At 43.0% G+C, this 17,608-nt stretch overlaps 1 protein-coding gene and 1 pseudogene across 2 annotated transcripts; both read right to left on the reverse strand.

Moving 5' to 3' along the window:
- Nucleotides 1–26: 26 nt before the first annotated feature.
- Nucleotides 27–13,070, reverse strand: LOC110497105 (1-phosphatidylinositol 4,5-bisphosphate phosphodiesterase delta-4-like; annotated as a pseudogene). Its single transcript, XR_016488177.1, has 13 exons — nucleotides 13,066–13,070; nucleotides 12,581–12,714; nucleotides 8,624–8,782; nucleotides 7,380–7,837; nucleotides 6,939–7,140; nucleotides 6,598–6,742; nucleotides 3,489–3,499; nucleotides 2,901–3,054; nucleotides 2,483–2,762; nucleotides 2,139–2,317; nucleotides 1,860–1,992; nucleotides 1,573–1,722; nucleotides 27–812 (listed from the first exon to the last, which is right to left on the reverse strand). The product of XR_016488177.1 is annotated as a 1-phosphatidylinositol 4,5-bisphosphate phosphodiesterase delta-4-like (transcript).
- Nucleotides 13,071–13,975: 905 nt separating this feature from the next.
- On the reverse strand, nucleotides 13,976–16,801 carry LOC110495907 (CCR4-NOT transcription complex subunit 9). The gene is made up of 8 exons (XM_021571427.3): nucleotides 16,668–16,801; nucleotides 16,037–16,216; nucleotides 15,804–15,919; nucleotides 15,577–15,686; nucleotides 15,286–15,395; nucleotides 15,063–15,161; nucleotides 14,879–14,970; nucleotides 13,976–14,629 (listed from the first exon to the last, which is right to left on the reverse strand). The coding sequence occupies exons 1-8, from the start codon at nucleotides 16,683–16,685 to the stop codon at nucleotides 14,461–14,463; spliced, it is 894 nt and encodes a 297-aa protein (XP_021427102.1). The 5' UTR covers nucleotides 16,686–16,801; the 3' UTR covers nucleotides 13,976–14,460.
- Between the last annotated feature and the right edge of the window lie 807 nt (nucleotides 16,802–17,608).

Genomic DNA, 17,608 nt, shown 5'->3' on the forward strand with positions numbered 1-17,608 from the left:
AGAGAGAGAGCGAGAGAGATGATGAATGGAGTATATTTGTTTTAATTGGCATCATAACCCATTTTAAACCAAAACTTGCCAATGGGAAAAAGAGGGAGGAAATGTGTCCTGCAGTAAGCCTAGGCAACTCTAACCAAACAGCCTCATCAATGTTACATTCTTGAGGAGCTTGGTTCATAGAAAATAATGTGGTGTGGATAAGAAGATTGACTGAAATTATGTTGAAATGTGTCATCACTCTTGACAAGTGGAGGCACACTTCTTCGCTACATATCATTGCAGAAAAACAAAAAATGATCTCAAATACAGTTGACTAGCATTTGATGACATAGAGTTGGAAAAACTGAATCATCCCAGAGCCAGTTCTTCAGTAATACATCTGATTGGGAATAGACACTATAAATATAGAATTGTAGATCACAAGTGAAAACCACACCAATCATACTTTCTAAAAGTACATTAATACCTACAAAAAACATTTGGCTTAGTATATGCACAACATTACATACTTTCTAGGAAGTAGCTACAGGAAGTATTCATTACATAGTTTGTGAAACTAGCTCTTGACTGTCAAAACTTTCTGGTAAAACTCGGAACGATGGCTTGTTCTCTTTTAGTCACGTCTTTCGCCTTCAGCGTCTTTCACCTTCAGTGTTTTCTATCTACAAGTTTTGTAAATGCCAGAAAGGTAAGCAGCGACTGGAATCTCTAACATTCAGCTCATACAAGGTTAGTGATTCTAACATGTACAAATAAGGAGGCGGGGGGAATACTGGTTCCGTCCTTAGACAGGAGGTGGATGTGACGGTATCCTGGAAAAGGGAGTAAAACAGCTGTAGTAGGTAATTGATCCCATTGTATTACATGCTATTATGTACACTACCGTTCAAAAGTTTGGGGTCACTAAGAAATGGCCTTGTTTTTGAAAGAAAAGCAACAAAAAAACAGAATAGAAATAGGAGTGGGAGGCCCCGGTGCACAACTGAGCAAGAGAACAAGTACATTAGAGTGTCTAGTTTGAGAAACAGACGCCTCACATGTCCTCAACTGACAGCTTCATTAAATAGTACCCGCAAAACGCCAGTCTCAACGTCAACAGTGAAGAGGCGACTCCGAGATGCTGGCCTTCTAAATAGTACCCGCAAAACGCCAGTTTTATTGCTTCTTTAATCAGGACAACTGTTTTCACCTGTGCTAACATGATTGCAAAAGGGTTTTCGAATGATCAATTAGCCTTTTAAAATGATAAACTTGGATTAATTAACACACCGTGCCATTGGAACACAGTAGTGTTGGTTGCTGATAATGGGCCTCTGTAACCCTATGTAGATATTCCATTAAAAAATCTGCAATTTCCAGCTACAATAGTCATTTACAACATTAACAATGTCTACACTGTATTTCTGATTAATTTGATTATATTTTAATGGACAGAAAAAATAATATTTTTCTTTCAAAAACAAGGACATTTCTCAGTGACCCCAAACTTTTGAACGGTAGTGTGTGACTGTCATATTAGGAGGTTATATATTGAGTTTGTACAAAATGCTTAAATACATGGATGAGTCTTACCTTGCTGAATACATGAGAAAGGCAAGGTATACTGTCTGATAAAATCATTCCTTGACGCCTTGTCGTAGTCCTCCACCACAAAGCGTGCCAGGGCCAGTTCAGGCACATGGATGGTGAACCGCAAAGTGTCATACCACACTGGATTGAACCCTGAGCAAACACAATTCATTAATATATAAAATAATAGAATATAATACTGTAATATACTGCTTTTTGTATCAGCATTTCTGTGAAAAGTTACATTATAATCATTTATGTGGTTGGGATTTAATGGGTCTATATATTACCATTGTTGTCTATGTATCTGGTCTCCTGCTTGGCCTGGTCTAGAGGAAGTCCATGGATCTCCACTCTCACAAACGGGTCCACAACGGAGCTCTCCTTGATATTCACTTTGGGAAGCTGCTGTGCACTGATCACCTTGAAAACACACACAAATATATACACACACACACAATGAGAGAGCTTGAGGTCAGATGGGTAGGTTAGCATTCCACTTGGTTGCTGTCATTTTTCTGTTGTAGCTCAGGTTGTGTCTTAGGTAGGTCTCAGTTTGTTATTTGTACCTGAAAGCAGAGACTGCGGGGTTGGTAGCCTTCCCGATTCTGTGGAACCTCAGGATCGAACCTCCTCTCTGACATCCTCATGACGTCAGGTTTGAGGACATAGCCACAGCGGCCATTTTGACTGAACAGTCCATCGTTGAGGTCCATCTCAACCCCTGCCGTCTGGAAATTCAACGCAACTGAGGTAGCAAGGAAAACAGAGACATTAACCAACTGATCCAAATGAACAGAAATATGAGCTTAACTTAACTAGCTTCAAAAAGTCATGTTGGGAAATTGGACATTTATATTTTGTTTAATCATTGTGTCGTGCCTTAGAACAATCTAAAATGGCCCTCACCTACCTATTTGAGTCCCTGTGTTCCACATCACCTGTGGGTTGAAGTTGGAGGAGTCTGTTCTGAGGCCACTGGGATAAACCCTGGTCAGCTGCCTGGCATTGTGATGCACAAACTCTTCCCCTGGGAGAAACAGGCAGTTAATCATACATGAGATGAGCTTGAGGAACCATGCAATTGAACAGTACACAGACAAAGCACTGTGTCTTCTAGTCGTTCTGCCTCTGTTTCGGTCCTTGCCACTGAATGAATAACTGACTAAATCCCACAAATCAGACAACATTTCCTTTTAGTAAATCAACGACTTTTGGCTTCTGTTTTGAGGTCCAAACAGAACGACACAAACTGTCCTGAGTGAGTTAGTGACTGGTTGACCCTGACTGATGATGTCATGAGTTACTGTAGGGATTCAAGCCCCACTTGCCTCTCTCAAGTGTTTGCGGGCTTTGGACTCTGTGAAGGAGTATATCTCGTAGAACTTGGAGTGAATGCGGGAGTGCTTGAAGCTGCTGAAGTGGACACTCTTGCAGTAAACCACGCAGTCCGACAGCTCCCTTGACAGACGCTGCTTCATTTTTCTGAAGAAAAGAAGGAGAGTTGAATTGAATAAGCTTGTTTGATCCACAGCGGGGAAATTGGAGTGTTGACCTTACTAAGCTACCTTCAATTCAACTACATATAAATTGAGCAATGGCTTGGGGCAGCTGCACTAGGAGGATTGGATATATACAGTAAAACCCTAGTTTTGACAATAGACAAGGCTGTGCGATAAGAGCAACGTGGCACTCGTAAAGTTCGAGAGAAGGAGTGGAGTGTAGCTAGCCATGGGTGAAAGCTGCAAGTGGACCAAGGCAACCCCAATATGGAGTAAGTGATACTTCACTATGAAGCCAACCACAGTAGGTCTGCCAGTGCCAATCAGGCTTCGATGACCGTAAGGTTGAGGTATGCAGGCGGGCACACGGCCAGACTAATTAGCAATGCAACCAGGCGTCCCAGTCCTAGTGCACACCTGGGCTGCCTCTGTATGAAAGCAGATCCGGGGCCGAACACAAACAGAGACTCTGAGCTACAGTCTGTGTTTAGGACAGGACAGCCATCATCAGAGTCAAGGTCCTCCCAGAGCTCACTGCTCCTGTAAACTACTGGCTTTACCCCTGATTGCCATATTGATCAAACCATGTCATCCCTAGTATGGCATTCTAATTTATGCCGTTCATTAAACATAGAGGTTGCCAATGTTAAATGATGTCTTAGACCCATGGACACCCATCTAATCTGTTAATGGCCACTACTTGTTATTGACCGATATCGTGAAAGAACCAAGAATAAAGTCAGAGGTGCTTCAGTGTTTAGCTACATAGGTGATCCCTGACTTCAATTTAAGTGTCTCATTTTAGAGGGCTCTCTACCTCTACCCGCAACCTTCCACCCAACAAACAAACAAACAAACAAACAAACAAACAGTCAGTCAGTCAGCCAGTCAGTCAGCCAGTCAGCCAGTCAGTCAGTCAGTCAGTCAGTCAGTCAGTCAGTCAGTCTTCTCTCTCAAGACAGTAGTACAGTCTTGAAAGAGTGTTGGTGCCGTCGGCTCCTTCGTCCTCTCTCTGTCTATGGCTATCTCTGGTGTTCGCATGGCACCATTAGGAGGCTCACTTGGTCTAGTCGCTGGCTTTAGCCCTATATCTTTCATGAGCGATGTCAGAGTTGAATGCAACTCTTGGACAATATCAGTCCTATAACAGTGTTATAACTTGGTTAAGTCAACACATCAGCAGATTCGGACTAAGATGATACACTTTTGCCCTGATGGAATTGAGGGACAATGGAGAAGTGAGTGACTGACGTCTTCTGCTAAGTGGATATGAGAGCGGGAGATGGAGTTGAGAAGGAGTGACTGAAATATATACAACTACATCATGGCAGGCCCAGAGTTTAGTGACAGGACTAGGATTGCAAAGCTACCGGTAGTTTACCAAAGTTACCGGAATCCTCAGTAATTTTGGTAATTAACAGAACATCTATGCCAATCTATCGTAACTTTGGTAATTTATACTTGAATAACTTAAAAGTATATATATTCATATATAGTATAAATTGTTTTTTGTTTTGCCTGTGTCCATATTGTCCTTGAGTTTCTAGTAGATAGACCACATGGTTCAAGAGAAAATAGACTAATTAATGAAAAAAAGCCCACCTTGGCTGCCACTGCGGAGGTTCTCTCCCCCCCCACACACACACACACACCCACACAGACACACCAGTAGCCTACTTTGGCCATGCGTCGGAGGCTGTTGCTATGGAGGCTGTCCTCATCGATGTCAGCCGCGTCGTCCTCAACGCTTCCCCTTGAGAAGAATCTTCCCCTTCAGCTCCTGTTAGTCAGAACAATGGATATTTTCATCACCAGGGAATAGATATCATGCTTCTGTACCAGGGCATGCTTCAGAAAGCCTCTCGACTGCACCTCTCTCTCAACCCATCTCTCTATTGCTTGTTGATAATGGAACATAATAGATATTTAGAGTCACCTGCACACTTAGTGATTGTGGGCACAGTATTCTACAATCACTGAGGCAGAACAAATATACATCATGCACAGACAGATCATAGTCTTTACATTGAGATACAGGGCATATAATGTCTTTGCATTCATTGTCCTACATGGACCTGCAGGTCACGCCCAATACAATGTCGAAAGACCAGGCTGAGAGAACAATCAATCGTATTCTATTCGGTGCTGAGGGAACAACACTGTGGCTTTTTAATAGTTCACGGTGCCAGTGTTGCACCTTACAGCACAGATCATATGGCCCGGGCAGTACTGACAGAAAGGTAGATAGCAAGACAGTCTCTACTCACTCTACAGCAGGGTTCCCAAACTCGGTCCTGACTCACTGCTGTACAACACCGCAGTGGTTCTCGGTGGACAGGATGACCGGGTATTCTGATACCTGGGAGGAAGGGGGGAGTGAATAATTCAACACTGGACTGCAGCATTCTCAGTGTGAGGAGAAAGGCTGTACCTGCTACCAGCAGCTTCTCCACTCAGGCAGACAGGACAGGGGTCGCATGGAGCAGCCCAGACCACCATCCAGTTGCAGACAGACAGAGAGTGTGTCCCAAACGGCACCCTCTATGTAGTCCATCCACTACATTCTGGGCTGTCCTGTATGAGTAGTGCATCCCAAATGGCACCTTATTCCCTATGCAGTGCACTACTTTTTACATTTTTTTTAATGTATTTTACCCCTTTTTCTCCCCAATTTCGTGGTATCCAATTGTTGTAGTAGCTACTATCTTGTCTCATTGCTACAACTCCCATACGGGCTCGGGAGAGACGAAGGCTGAATGTCATGCGTCCTCCGATACACAACCCAACCAGCCGTACTGCTTCTTAACACAGCACGCATCCAACCCCAACCCGGAAGGCAGCCGCACCAATGTGTCGGAGGCTACACCGTGCACCTGGCAACCTTGGCTAGCGCGCACTGCGCCCGGCCCGCCACAGGAGTCGCTGGTGCGCGATGAGACAAGGAGATCCCTACCGACCAATCCCTCCCTAACCCGGACGACGCTAGGCCAATTGTGCGTCGCCCCACGGACCTCCCGGTCGCGGCCGGTTACGACAGAGCCTGGGCGCGAACCCAGGGACTCTGATGGCACAGCTGGCGCTGCAGTACAGCAGTGCACTACATTTGACCAGGGCCCTGAAACCCTGACCCACAACATGAACCAGGCGGCACGGAGGACCGTTTTGGCACAGAACAGGATAAGTCTTTGACAGGCCGGTCATGTGCTGGTTTACTGTGTGAGAGCTCTGCTTTCTGAAAGGGCCGTGGCTTTGGGATATCATGACGGAATGATCCCCCTCCTGACTCATACACATATAATGAGGTGTTGAGTGAGGAGTGTATTGATACTGCAAGTTCTTGGATTCCTGTGTGTAAAGTACTGCACTGGTAAATGCACCATGAAAATGCTAAAAAAAAAAAAAACACCCCTGTATTCTGTACTGATATGTAAACATTATGTCATGATAGTGCAGAGAATACCTGTGAGGCATACCATGCAAAGAGGTTTAATCTTGTCATTACAATTTCTTCGGTTTAAATAAATACCTTGAAGGCATAGTTTCTCAGTGCGTTCACAACATCTTTGAAGAGGATCTTGGAGGTGAAAGTGTGTCCGTGGTAGACAATAGGCTCTCCATTGGGACCATCCCAACAGTCTACTTCTACACACCGACAGCCTCGCTTCAAAGCCCTAACGAGGAAGAAACAAGTTAGCATTTTTGGACTTTGTCCTAGAGTATATTCATTTGAATGGACAACGATCAATCCCTCAGATTCTGTCTTCCAAAAGTTGTGCCGTAATTCACCTCAAGACAGAGATCAAGATCGTCTCTCAAGAACGGCCTACTAAGCCTTCCCATCAGCCACCACTGGTGTAGAGTACATACCGTATGTATCCCTCGACACTGCTGTGTCCTCGAAGCTGGTCCTCCATCAGGTATGTGTTGTGTGAAGAGGAGATGAAGTAGTGGATGAGGGGCTGGATCATGTCCTGGCACAAGCTCTGTTGTCTGGGGTGGAAGATGGAGCCCTCAGCCGATGCCAGGTACATCAGGAAACTGTCGATAGACATACTGTAGCCTTCAGCATCTTGGCTATGGAACACAAAAATAAAAAAACAAAAATTGCAATCAGTTCAAACCATATATTTTTATTTTTCATTACATCCATCATGATATTCATTAAAATATATTTGTTCTTGGTTGAAATAACAAGAACTGCTTGACCATGATGTTGACCTGATGATATGGTTATTGACCTGATAATTCGTAGGGTGTGATTGTTCAGCTATAGCCACAAATCATGCCAGGGTCAGAGGTCAGTACTACCTGTGTCGGAGGGTTCGTAGCGCTCGATGAGCTCCATGGCCAGCTGCTGAACCCCGTCCACCTCCTCCAGTTGTTCATCTCTCAGGAACTCCTCCAGGTCCCGCAGAGACAGCTTCTGTAAGTCGCCAGAGTAGTCCTGGAACACCCTGAGAACGTCAGCATCTTGTGGAACAGAACAAATTCATCAGGGCTTTGTAAATACATTTGATTGATTGATTTAGCTTGTCAGAAAGGATACTGGTCAAGCTTCTCACTCTCGCCCATGTTCTCGATCAGCTTCCTCATGCCTTTGATCCAGGACTGGGCCTCATCCGCTGAGCCTGCCACCAGGTCCAGGTTGCCATGGCAACCACGGAACACCAGGGTGAAGCAGCGGCCAGAGGGAAACTCCTCTGCGATGCTTAGCAGAACCTCTGACTGGTGGCCCTCACGCACCGTCTCCACGTCACTCACAGAGACTGTTGAAAGGGAGAAGAGAAGCGGAATACTATCTACTTAGGTATCTCTTTAGGCTAAAGGGAATAAGTCAAGTCTTTAGGTACACGGTGAACCCTATAGCCCAATATTATCACTCACTTCAGTGATGATAAAACTAGAGCACTGCAACGACAAAATTACTCAAAGCAGTGTACAAAACATTAGGAACACATGCTTTTTCCATGACATAGACTGACCAGGTGAATCCAGGTGTCACTGACCAGGTATCACTTGTTAAATCCACTTCAATCAGTAGAGATGAAGGGTCGAGACAGGTTAAAGAAGGATTTTTAAGCCTTGAGACAATTGAGACATGGATTGTGTGTGTGCCATTCAGAGGGTGAATGAACTGGTTTGAGTGTGTCAAGAATTGCAACATTGCTGGGTTTTTCACACTCAACAGCTTCCAGTGTGTATCTAGAATGGTCCACGAACCAAAGGACATCCAGCCAACGTGACACAACTGTGGGAAGCACTGGAGTCAACATAGTGCAGCATCACTGTGGAACGATTTTGACGCCTTCTAGAGTCCATGCTCCGACGAATTGAGGCTGTTCTGAGGGCAAAAGGGGGTGCAACTCAACATAAGGAAGGTGTTCCTAATGTCTTGTACAGTCAGTATATAGCCTGCTGCCGAACATAATCTTGATGTGGACAATGATATAATATGTATCAAATGTAAGAAAATGTGTGTCTGTCAATAGGTGATGTTGTCTAAACGTTGTCTAAACATGGTCTAAGCATGTACTGTAAATGTCACTACTCACATGTGGAGTGGGTGTTCCCGGCCTTCTTGGACTTGTACCAGATGGGTATGCAGTCCTCCTGCAGCTTGAAGTAGCGCTGCTTCTTCCAGGTGCGAGACTTAATCTTCCTCATCACCGTGCCAACGATCATGGACTGGAGGTTGTCATCGCCCTGGATACCTGATCAGACACATTAGGGAAAGTAGGAGTCAGGGGCTGAAGTCGAGTAGGAGTCAAGGCCCAGATTACTGTCCTGTCCTGACATACATTATGGCAACCGCTCAATATCAGTCAACAGTAGCCTGGTCCCAGATCTGTTTGTGCCGTCTTGTCAACTCGTACAGATCTGGGATCAGTCTAAGTGAACGGGACATCCATCTCAGTCTCACACAGACCCAGAGATTCATACACACGGCCCACCGGGCATACACTGGTTCAATCAACGTTGTTGGAATGTCATTTGTCAACATATTGTGATGTGGAATCAACGTGGAAAACGTAGAAACATTACAAAATCATTTTCATTCAATATATATTGGGGTGGTTGAAATTACGTTGAATTTCATATTTGATAGACGGTATTTTACTTGACCTTGTTTCAATGTTGATAGTAAAATTTTATTTTTGAATCAACCTCAATCTTTTCAGCATCATGCCATCAACCTAAATGACGAGGTATGTCGAAATAAAATGTGAAGGCACAGTCCAACGATTCCTTCCTAAACAGTGACTCCTACTGGTATATGAGGGAGAAACACACTCCAGTGAGAACAAGTCAACAATCCAGATGGCTACATATAAACTCAGCAAAAAAAGAAATATCCCTTTTTCAGGACCCTGTCTTTCAAAGATAATTCGTAAAAATCCAAATAACTTCACAGATCTTCATTGTAAGTTTGTAAGTTTCCCACTGTTTCCCATGCTTGTTCAATGAACCATATACAATTAACGAACATGCAACTGTTGGACGGGCGTTAAGACACTAACAGCTTACAGATGGTAGGCAATTAAGGTCACAGTTATGAAAACATAGGATACTAAAGAGGCCTTTCTACTGACCCTGAAAAACACAAAAAGAAAGATGCCCAGGGTCTCTGCTCATCTGCATGAACGTGCCTTAGGATGCTACAAGGAGGCATGAGGACTGCAGATGTGGCCAGGGCAATAAATTGAAATGTCCGTATTGTGAGACGCCTAAGACAGCGCTACAGGGAGACAGCTGATCGTCCTCGCAGTGGCAGACCACGTGAAACAACACCTGCACAGGATCAGTACATCCAAACATCACACCTGCGGGACAGGTAAAGGGTGGCAACAACAACTGCCCGAGTTACCACAGGAACGCACAATCCCTCCATCAGTGCTCAGACTGTCCGCAATAGGCTGAGAGAGGCTGGACTGAGGACTTGTAGGCCTGTTGTAAGGCAGGTCCTCACCAGACCTCACCGGCAACAATGTCGCCTATAGGCACAAACCCACCGTTGCTGGACCAGACAGGACAGGCAAAAAGTGCTCTTCTCTGACAAGTCGCAGTTTTGTCTCACCAGGGGTGATGGTCGGATTCGCGTTTATCGTCAAAGAATGAGCGATACACCGAGGCCTGTACTCTGGAGCGGGATCGATTTGGAGGTGGAGGGTCCGTCATGGTCTGGGGCGGTGTGACACAGCATCATTGGACTCAGCTTGTTGTCATTGCAGGCAATCTCAACGCTGTGCGTTAAAGGGAAGACATCCTCCTCCCTCATGTGGTACCCTTCCTGCAGGCTCATCCTAACATGACCCTCCAGCATGACAATGCCACCAGCCAGACTGCTCGTTCTGTGCGTGATTTCCTGCAAGACGGGAATGTCAGTGTTCTGCCATGGCCAGCGAAGAGCTTGGATCTCAATCCCATTGAGCACGTCTGGGTCCTGTTGGATCGGAGGGTGAGGGCTAGGGCCATTCCCCCCAGAAATGTCCGGGAACTTGCAGGTGCCTTGGTGGAAGAGTGGGGTAACATCTCACAGCAAAATCGGGCAAATCTGGTGCAGTCCATGAGGAGGAGATGCACTGCAGTACTTAATGCAACTGGTGGCCACACCTGACTGTTACTTTTGATTTTGAGCCCCCCTTTGTTCAGGGCCACATAATTCCGTTTCTGTTAGTCACATGTCTGTGGATCTTGTTAAGTTTATGTCTCAGTTGTTGAATCTTGCTATGTTCATACTAATATTTAAGCATGTTAAGTTTGCTGAAAATAAACGCAGTTGACAGTGAGAGGACGTTTCTTTTTTTGCTGTGTTTATGGGCTGTACTTAGCTTAGGAAACAAGTAGTGTTCGTTTCAGTTGAGCTATTATGTCAACGCAGATTGACACTGATCAGCTTCCATACTCGTTTGCGTAGACTACCTACATAACCCTAGCCCTAACATCTCAGTCATTCATTTGTAGAGAAATTGGATATTGAATTGTGAACGCAATTGATATGTTGGATCCACATCTCCATCTCAACCAAAAATCTAAGTTGAAGAATAGCACTACATCAAATCAAACTTTAAATGAACTTCACATCAAGTTTGATTTGGTCCTACTCTTCAACTTAGATGTTTGGTTGAGATGGCGACATTAATCCAACATATTAATAATGTGTAGATTCAATTAGAAATCCATCAACCATCCTTCATATAAAAGACAATATCCAAAGGTAAAAGTGAATTATCAATATAATGAATTTGGCATCCTATTTATAGGGCTAATGGTAACTACTTCCAAAGATCCAATCAACCGTTGATGAATGATAGTATACCTAGCTACATGTTGAAATTATGGGCTGCATTTACACAGGCAACCCAATTCTGATATTGTTTCCACTAACTGGTATTTTTACCAATCACATCAGCTCTTTTTCAGAGCTAATCTAATTGGAAAAAAGACCAATTAGTGAGAATAAAATATCAGAATTGGTCTGCCTGTGTAAATGCAGCCAGTGTCCTTTGTTGGGCGAATCAGGTGTCAATGTTGCCTACATAAACTCAGCCTCACTCCGAATTGACTTTCACATACAGCTCGTGTTAGAAAAGTTAGAGGAGTTACTTTAAAAACTATTTAACGTTATTTAGGTAGTCAACACAAATGAGTATGAAAGTTGATCAATGTCAAAATCTGTTGAGATGAAAGCTCAGCTAAAACGAACACAGCCTGTTTCCAAAGCTAAACAGGGTACATAGAGGTAGGTCATCTGGATGGTGGACTTTTGCATTACCCCTCACATACCAGTAGGAGGCCCAGTTCAGGCAGAAATCGTTGGACTTCGTCTTCACATGTTATTTCAATATGCCTCTTCATTTAGGTTGAAACAATGACGTTTCTTCAAACATTCCATTTTACTACAACATTGAAACAAGGTGAAATAAAATATGACTAATCAAATCTAAAATTCAACAGAATTTCAATCACCCAATTGAATATACAATCCAAAATATTTTTTTGCGTTTCTATGTGGAATTTTCAACCCAATTTCAACATATACATACTTCTGATGATTATGAAATGTGATTGATGTAACAACCTGTTAGTCAGGTTAAGTCAGTGTATTTCAGTTTAAGTTTTAGCCTAATTTCTATGTTTACAAAGCTGGTTGAAATTAGATGACATTTTTCAAATTCAATGTACAGTATACACACACACACACATAAATTTTGTAGTCCAAACTATCCTCTCCACTGATTCCATTTCTTCTTCGTCTTCTAAATCTCTCTGTCAAACCGTCTGACCACACAATTTCACTGGGTTCAGAAAAACTAAAACAAAACCATTTATCACAAATAATTGAATTCATCCTCACCAAGAACTCCGCAACACATTTAAATGTTACAAATTGAGGCTTATATTACAGTCAAGTACATACAACAGTAAGTAGGCTAGCAAACGTGGAGGAATGAATGTATTTACAGACATAAAATGAAGGGACAGCAGGTAGAGCAAGGATAGCTACTGACTCACCCGATGGAGGGGCATCTCAGCTGGGTCCAGGTGGGTGTTGTGCCTGTTGTGGTTCTGGAGCTTCAGACAGGGAGGGGAGCTGGCCCTGTCTGTCTGGGTCAGCTCTGACTCTGCATGCCGCTGTAGAGCGCTGAGAGAGAGGCAGGCAGGGATAGCTGATCCTTACTGAGTCAACTCTGACACACCCTCTATCCCTCCCTCCCGCCATTCATCCAACCTCATCTTTTTTCTTTTTTTTTTCTCCATTCAAAGGGTCCTCTTTAGTTTTAAATGGCCAGTCAGTTTGAAATGTAATGAGATGTACAAAGATCAAGTACCTGAGCCAACAGCCAAGATGTTATTACTTTAAGCTTCAGGTACACATTTCAGGTCTTCTTTTGATAAATTAAAAAAGGCACTATTCATTCATAAATGAGGTGAAAGTTTATGTAGGTGCCCCAAACTGAACAACTGGGGTCATACTTTTCCATAAATGACTAACCCCATGTTACCAACATTACAGTATACCACACATCATTGTGCTTATTTTTTATACACACTGTTTAAGGACTTTTAAAACAGAACTTAACCATGTTAACGCTTTGAAATGATTTGAGATTTGTTCAAGACAAAGACAATTAAACCTGCTGCAATGAGCCCAAGTGAACCCACACGAAGAAGCTTCAAGCCTACAACAGAGGGGCCAAGTACATCCTCAAAGATGCTCATACATCAGGTCAGTGTTTTTAGAACAATGCATAAACCAAACGTGTGTCAGAGGAGATTTTAAAGAACAAAGACACATTACTCAATGTTTTTTTTAAACTTTATTTAACTAGGCAAGTCAGTTAAGAACAAATTCTTATTTACAATGACGACCTACCGGGAACTGTTCAGGGGCAGAACGACAGATTTCTACCATGTCAGCTCGGGGACTCGATCCAGCAACCTTTTGGTTACTGGCCCAACGCTCTAACCACGAGGCTACCTTCCACCCCAAGTTCACATGCTTTGCCACTGACAGTGAACAAGGTTGTGTTGAGGCCGGAGTTACCTCTACAGTTGAGCACTGAGAACATGAACTTATCTTTCTGACCGAGTCTCCACTCAGGATCCAGAGCATCAATAATGCACTGCAGCAGCTCAGGTTTCACATAGATAGACAGGGCCAAGGCTCAAATGGGGGGGGGGGGGTCCCTTAATCTGTCAACACTGAAGCACACCAACACGTTTACTTGGAACCTCTAATTTACACAATACAGAAGCAGCTTGATTTCAGTTCATTTCCATACACTAGCCTATTTGAGATGTGTATATCAATAACACATCCATGTAACTAGAAAGCAGTTACTTTGTAATATGTTATTACAATTAATTATTACACAAGAGAAAGTATGCCACATATCACTATGTCAAGGTGTAACATTTTATTGTGCCGTCTACTTCAATTTCAGAACACTTAGTGAAGTGAAGACTCCAAATGTCCTTGAGAAAAAAATATATATAACTAATAGTTTGAGACCAAGTGAAAACGCATTCATACACTTCTGGAGATCGGGCAGGCAGTTTGATCTGAATGAAAGATACTGTAAGAAAACGGCTGAGTATAGAGCTTCCATTCAATACAGTCTTTCTTCACAAAATAAGTGCCACTTTATGAGTCCGTTCGTCATTCAAACTGGTGGCTTTTTCCTGTTTCTGGAAGCTGGGTCCTTGCTGGTGGGTGTCACTCAGTGCAGCTGCATGGTACGTAGGGTTGCAAAATTCCAGTAACTTTGGCAAAATTCCCAGGTTTTAAATAAATCTAATTTGGAAAATTCCCAGGAAAATCTAGGTAAACGTGGGAATTATGGGAAAGTTACCATATTGTGCAAGGCTGCTGAAAAGGTAAGGGGAGCTACTGTGTGGGCAAAGGGATGCCTCTGGGGTCTGTGACTTGGCCTTCCTGTAGGTTCTTCACCAGCTGTGCCAACCAGCGTTTGGTGGTGGTATCGTCCTTCAGGACTTGGGCAAACGTGGTGTCTTTAAGCTGGTCTGGTAGACACTGACGGAGGGCCTCTCGGGCTCTGGTGTGGGGGCAGAGGTGAGAAAAACAAAGTCATGTTAGTTATGATAGTGAGTAAGCCACTTTCAGCAGAATCAATTATCTATCAAGATAAGACCATGACCACATCCACTGTTTTCAGAGTTCCCAACATCACTTCCCCAATATGTTTTTGTTTAGTAATTCCTGAAAAATTGCTTCAAAACACTGAAGGATTGAACACAGACTAAATGAGATAAGCAACAGCGGGTCGAAGAGTTGATTTCAATACCTGGAGTTGTCTGACAGGCGTAGGTAACAGCGGACAACATGTTTCAAAAGACGAGCAGAGGGCTCTTTGGAGAGCTGAAGAACCATTTTGCCCTGAAAAAGACAGTTGTATAAAAAACAATTTAGGGGGCAACCAATGTCTAGAAAAGTATAATATTTTGAATATTGGTTAACCTTGTACTTACAAGTATCATGGCCACATGGGAGAAGCGTTCATACGTTTGGCAAATGTATGCCAGCCCTGTGTCATCAAGGAGTATTTTCTGTAGTATAAAAGTTGCTACCTGTGGAACAAAAAATGAGGGTTGAAATACATGTATCTTTAGAGAGAGAGCGGTACAGAGAGCGAGAGAGAGATGCAGAGAGCGAGATGCAGAGAGCGAGATGCAGAGAGCGAGAGATATGTACCGTTTTGGAAAGCTCACTGCCAGACTCCATTATGCGAAGGCACAGGGGAATGATTTCTGTTGTCAACAGGAAGTTGATCACTTCCTGCTCATCTGTTTTGACCAAGGCACCTGCCAAATCAAACAGGAACAAGTTATAGAGAAACATACATGACACATACTGTATAGTCAAAGTAATTGGATCATTTCATTACTTAGGCAATGACAACATCAGAGAGTGAGAGAGAGAGAAGAAAATACAGAGAAGGCCTCATAGCAATAGAACCACAAAAATGATATAAAGGATATTTACCGATGACTCCTAGGCTGGTGAGTCGGAGGTACTCAAATGGTCGTGTTTTGCTGACAGTGTGTAAGAAGGGGTACAGGAATAGAGGAATGTGTGCTGCCAGAAATGCCGATCTGTGAAAGACAACAGTAAATAAGTTAGACATTTCACATCATATAGAAGAAAACAGACTGTTTTTGTTAATTTCACTGCAAAATTCAATCATGATGATAGAAAATCAAGTGACCCACCTTGTCTCTGGATGAGAGGCTACACACTGCAGAAGTGCTAATGCGTTGCATACTCTGTTGGACTGGTGAGCGGTGAGGGTTGGGGGGTTTATTGAGGGGTAGATGTTGACAATTTCCTATTTGTGAAAGAATAAGAAGAGGGTCATCGTTAAGTTTAGAGCCACACTCACAGAGAGGAAAACCATACTACATCCAGTTAGAGACTAGCCAGTGAGTGATATCCACAATCTTACCTGCAGGAGAGCAGCTATAGTTCCACAGGAGTGCCATAGCATTGGAGCCAAATCTGGCACGGACTCCCGTTTTTTACTGAGCTCAAGCAGGGCATTCTCGCGGGTCTCTGGGCTGGACAGCTCGTTGATCCACTGGTATATCTTTTCCCTATCCACTTGGGCCAGAGCCGTGGTTACAGCCTGTTTTACAGGAGAGGTGGACACCGTGAGCTAAACTGACATTGTGTTGGAATTATTCCGTTTACAAAAGGGTTAACAACGTGTTTCTTGCCACCTTAATGAATGAATGAGTTAGCTAGGTAGCTAGTGCTAGCTGGCTACCGAAACGGTAGCTAACGGTCAACAACAATATGTAAATTAACGTTCCTTTCGTGGATACGGTAACTTTCCCACAAATAGTAGTTAGCTACCTAAGCTAGTAGCTGGCTCATTTAAATGTGAATATTATCCAAACAATTTGCCACATGAGGGGTTCAAAACAGCTCTGTAACAAGTTCAGCATTACAGTTAGCTAGCAACTGTACTGCTGGCCAAATACAGGCCAGGGATTGGCCTTGTGCTAGCAAAAACAAAAGCTACTAACTATTGTTAACCTAGCTAGCTAACGCTAGCAACGATTTCGTGTACTTACTGCTCCTGTAGCCAGCATTCTATGCAGCGCTTGGATATTTTCGAAAAACGTCTAGTAAAATCTAAAAATGTGTTATGTTGTGAAAACAGAGAACGAAGCTCGCGAGAGCGCAACTGCGTTCCACCTTTGAACTCAGACCTGCCTCGTGTGACACGCCGGGAAAGTGACGTGACTATTTCCGTCTTTTTCTGTTTTTGACCACTTCAATATTGTTTCTTTTTTTTGTATTTTTTTTATTAACAACAAATCAATACATAAAGCACATGAGGGAACATAAGCATACATAGATGACAAACAATAGACAATCGAGCTAGGGGGTACAATATCACATTACAATTACACAAGGACCTTAAGGGACATGCATATACTTACAATTCTAACAGCTTTTTTGTTAGTAGAGCATTTAACCGTCTTAAAATACAGTTAAATTTATTTTTGTAGGGTACGAAAATGTGTTTTTTTGTTTGTAAATGTACATTTGTGTATATGAAATTTGGCCAAAAGAACAATGAAATTAATTACATAAAAATGTTTCCGCGTATTTCTATTGTATGTAAAGAATCCAAACAGTACATCTCTCCACAATAGTGTAAAATCTTCATAAATGTGTTCAATTATAAACCTACTTATGTCTTGCCACAGTTTTCTTACATGCATACAATGCCAAAAAAGATGCAAAACTGTTTCTGGGTGGTCATTACAAAAGGAGCCATTTGAGTTGATGTTTTCCTTAAACTTCTTCATATTTATGAATAATTATAAAGGAAACTTCCTTAATGACCACTTCAATATTATGCACATTGCAGCCGACCGACTGACAGATATACAAATAATTTAGCACCATAAATAACTACTCATTATTATTTGTAGATAATTCAGTCAGTCACCATTTACCTACAATGCGACATGGATTTGATGCTCTCCAACACGGCCAACATCAT

The sequence above is a fragment of the Oncorhynchus mykiss genome, chromosome 18 (genome assembly GCF_057628025.1).
Source record: "Oncorhynchus mykiss isolate SJ-2025 chromosome 18, ASM5762802v1, whole genome shotgun sequence".
Classification (NCBI taxonomy): Eukaryota; Metazoa; Chordata; class Actinopteri; order Salmoniformes; family Salmonidae; genus Oncorhynchus; species Oncorhynchus mykiss.

Coding starts and splice junctions, on each gene's coding strand:
- LOC110495907 (XM_021571427.3), bottom strand. Junction 15,162..15,285: donor GCAGTGAGCTTTCCAAAACG/GTACATATCTCT, acceptor TTTGTTCCACAG/GTAGCAACTTTTATACTACA. Junction 14,971..15,062: donor CCCATGTGGCCATGATACTT/GTAAGTACAAGG, acceptor TGTCTTTTTCAG/GGCAAAATGGTTCTTCAGCT.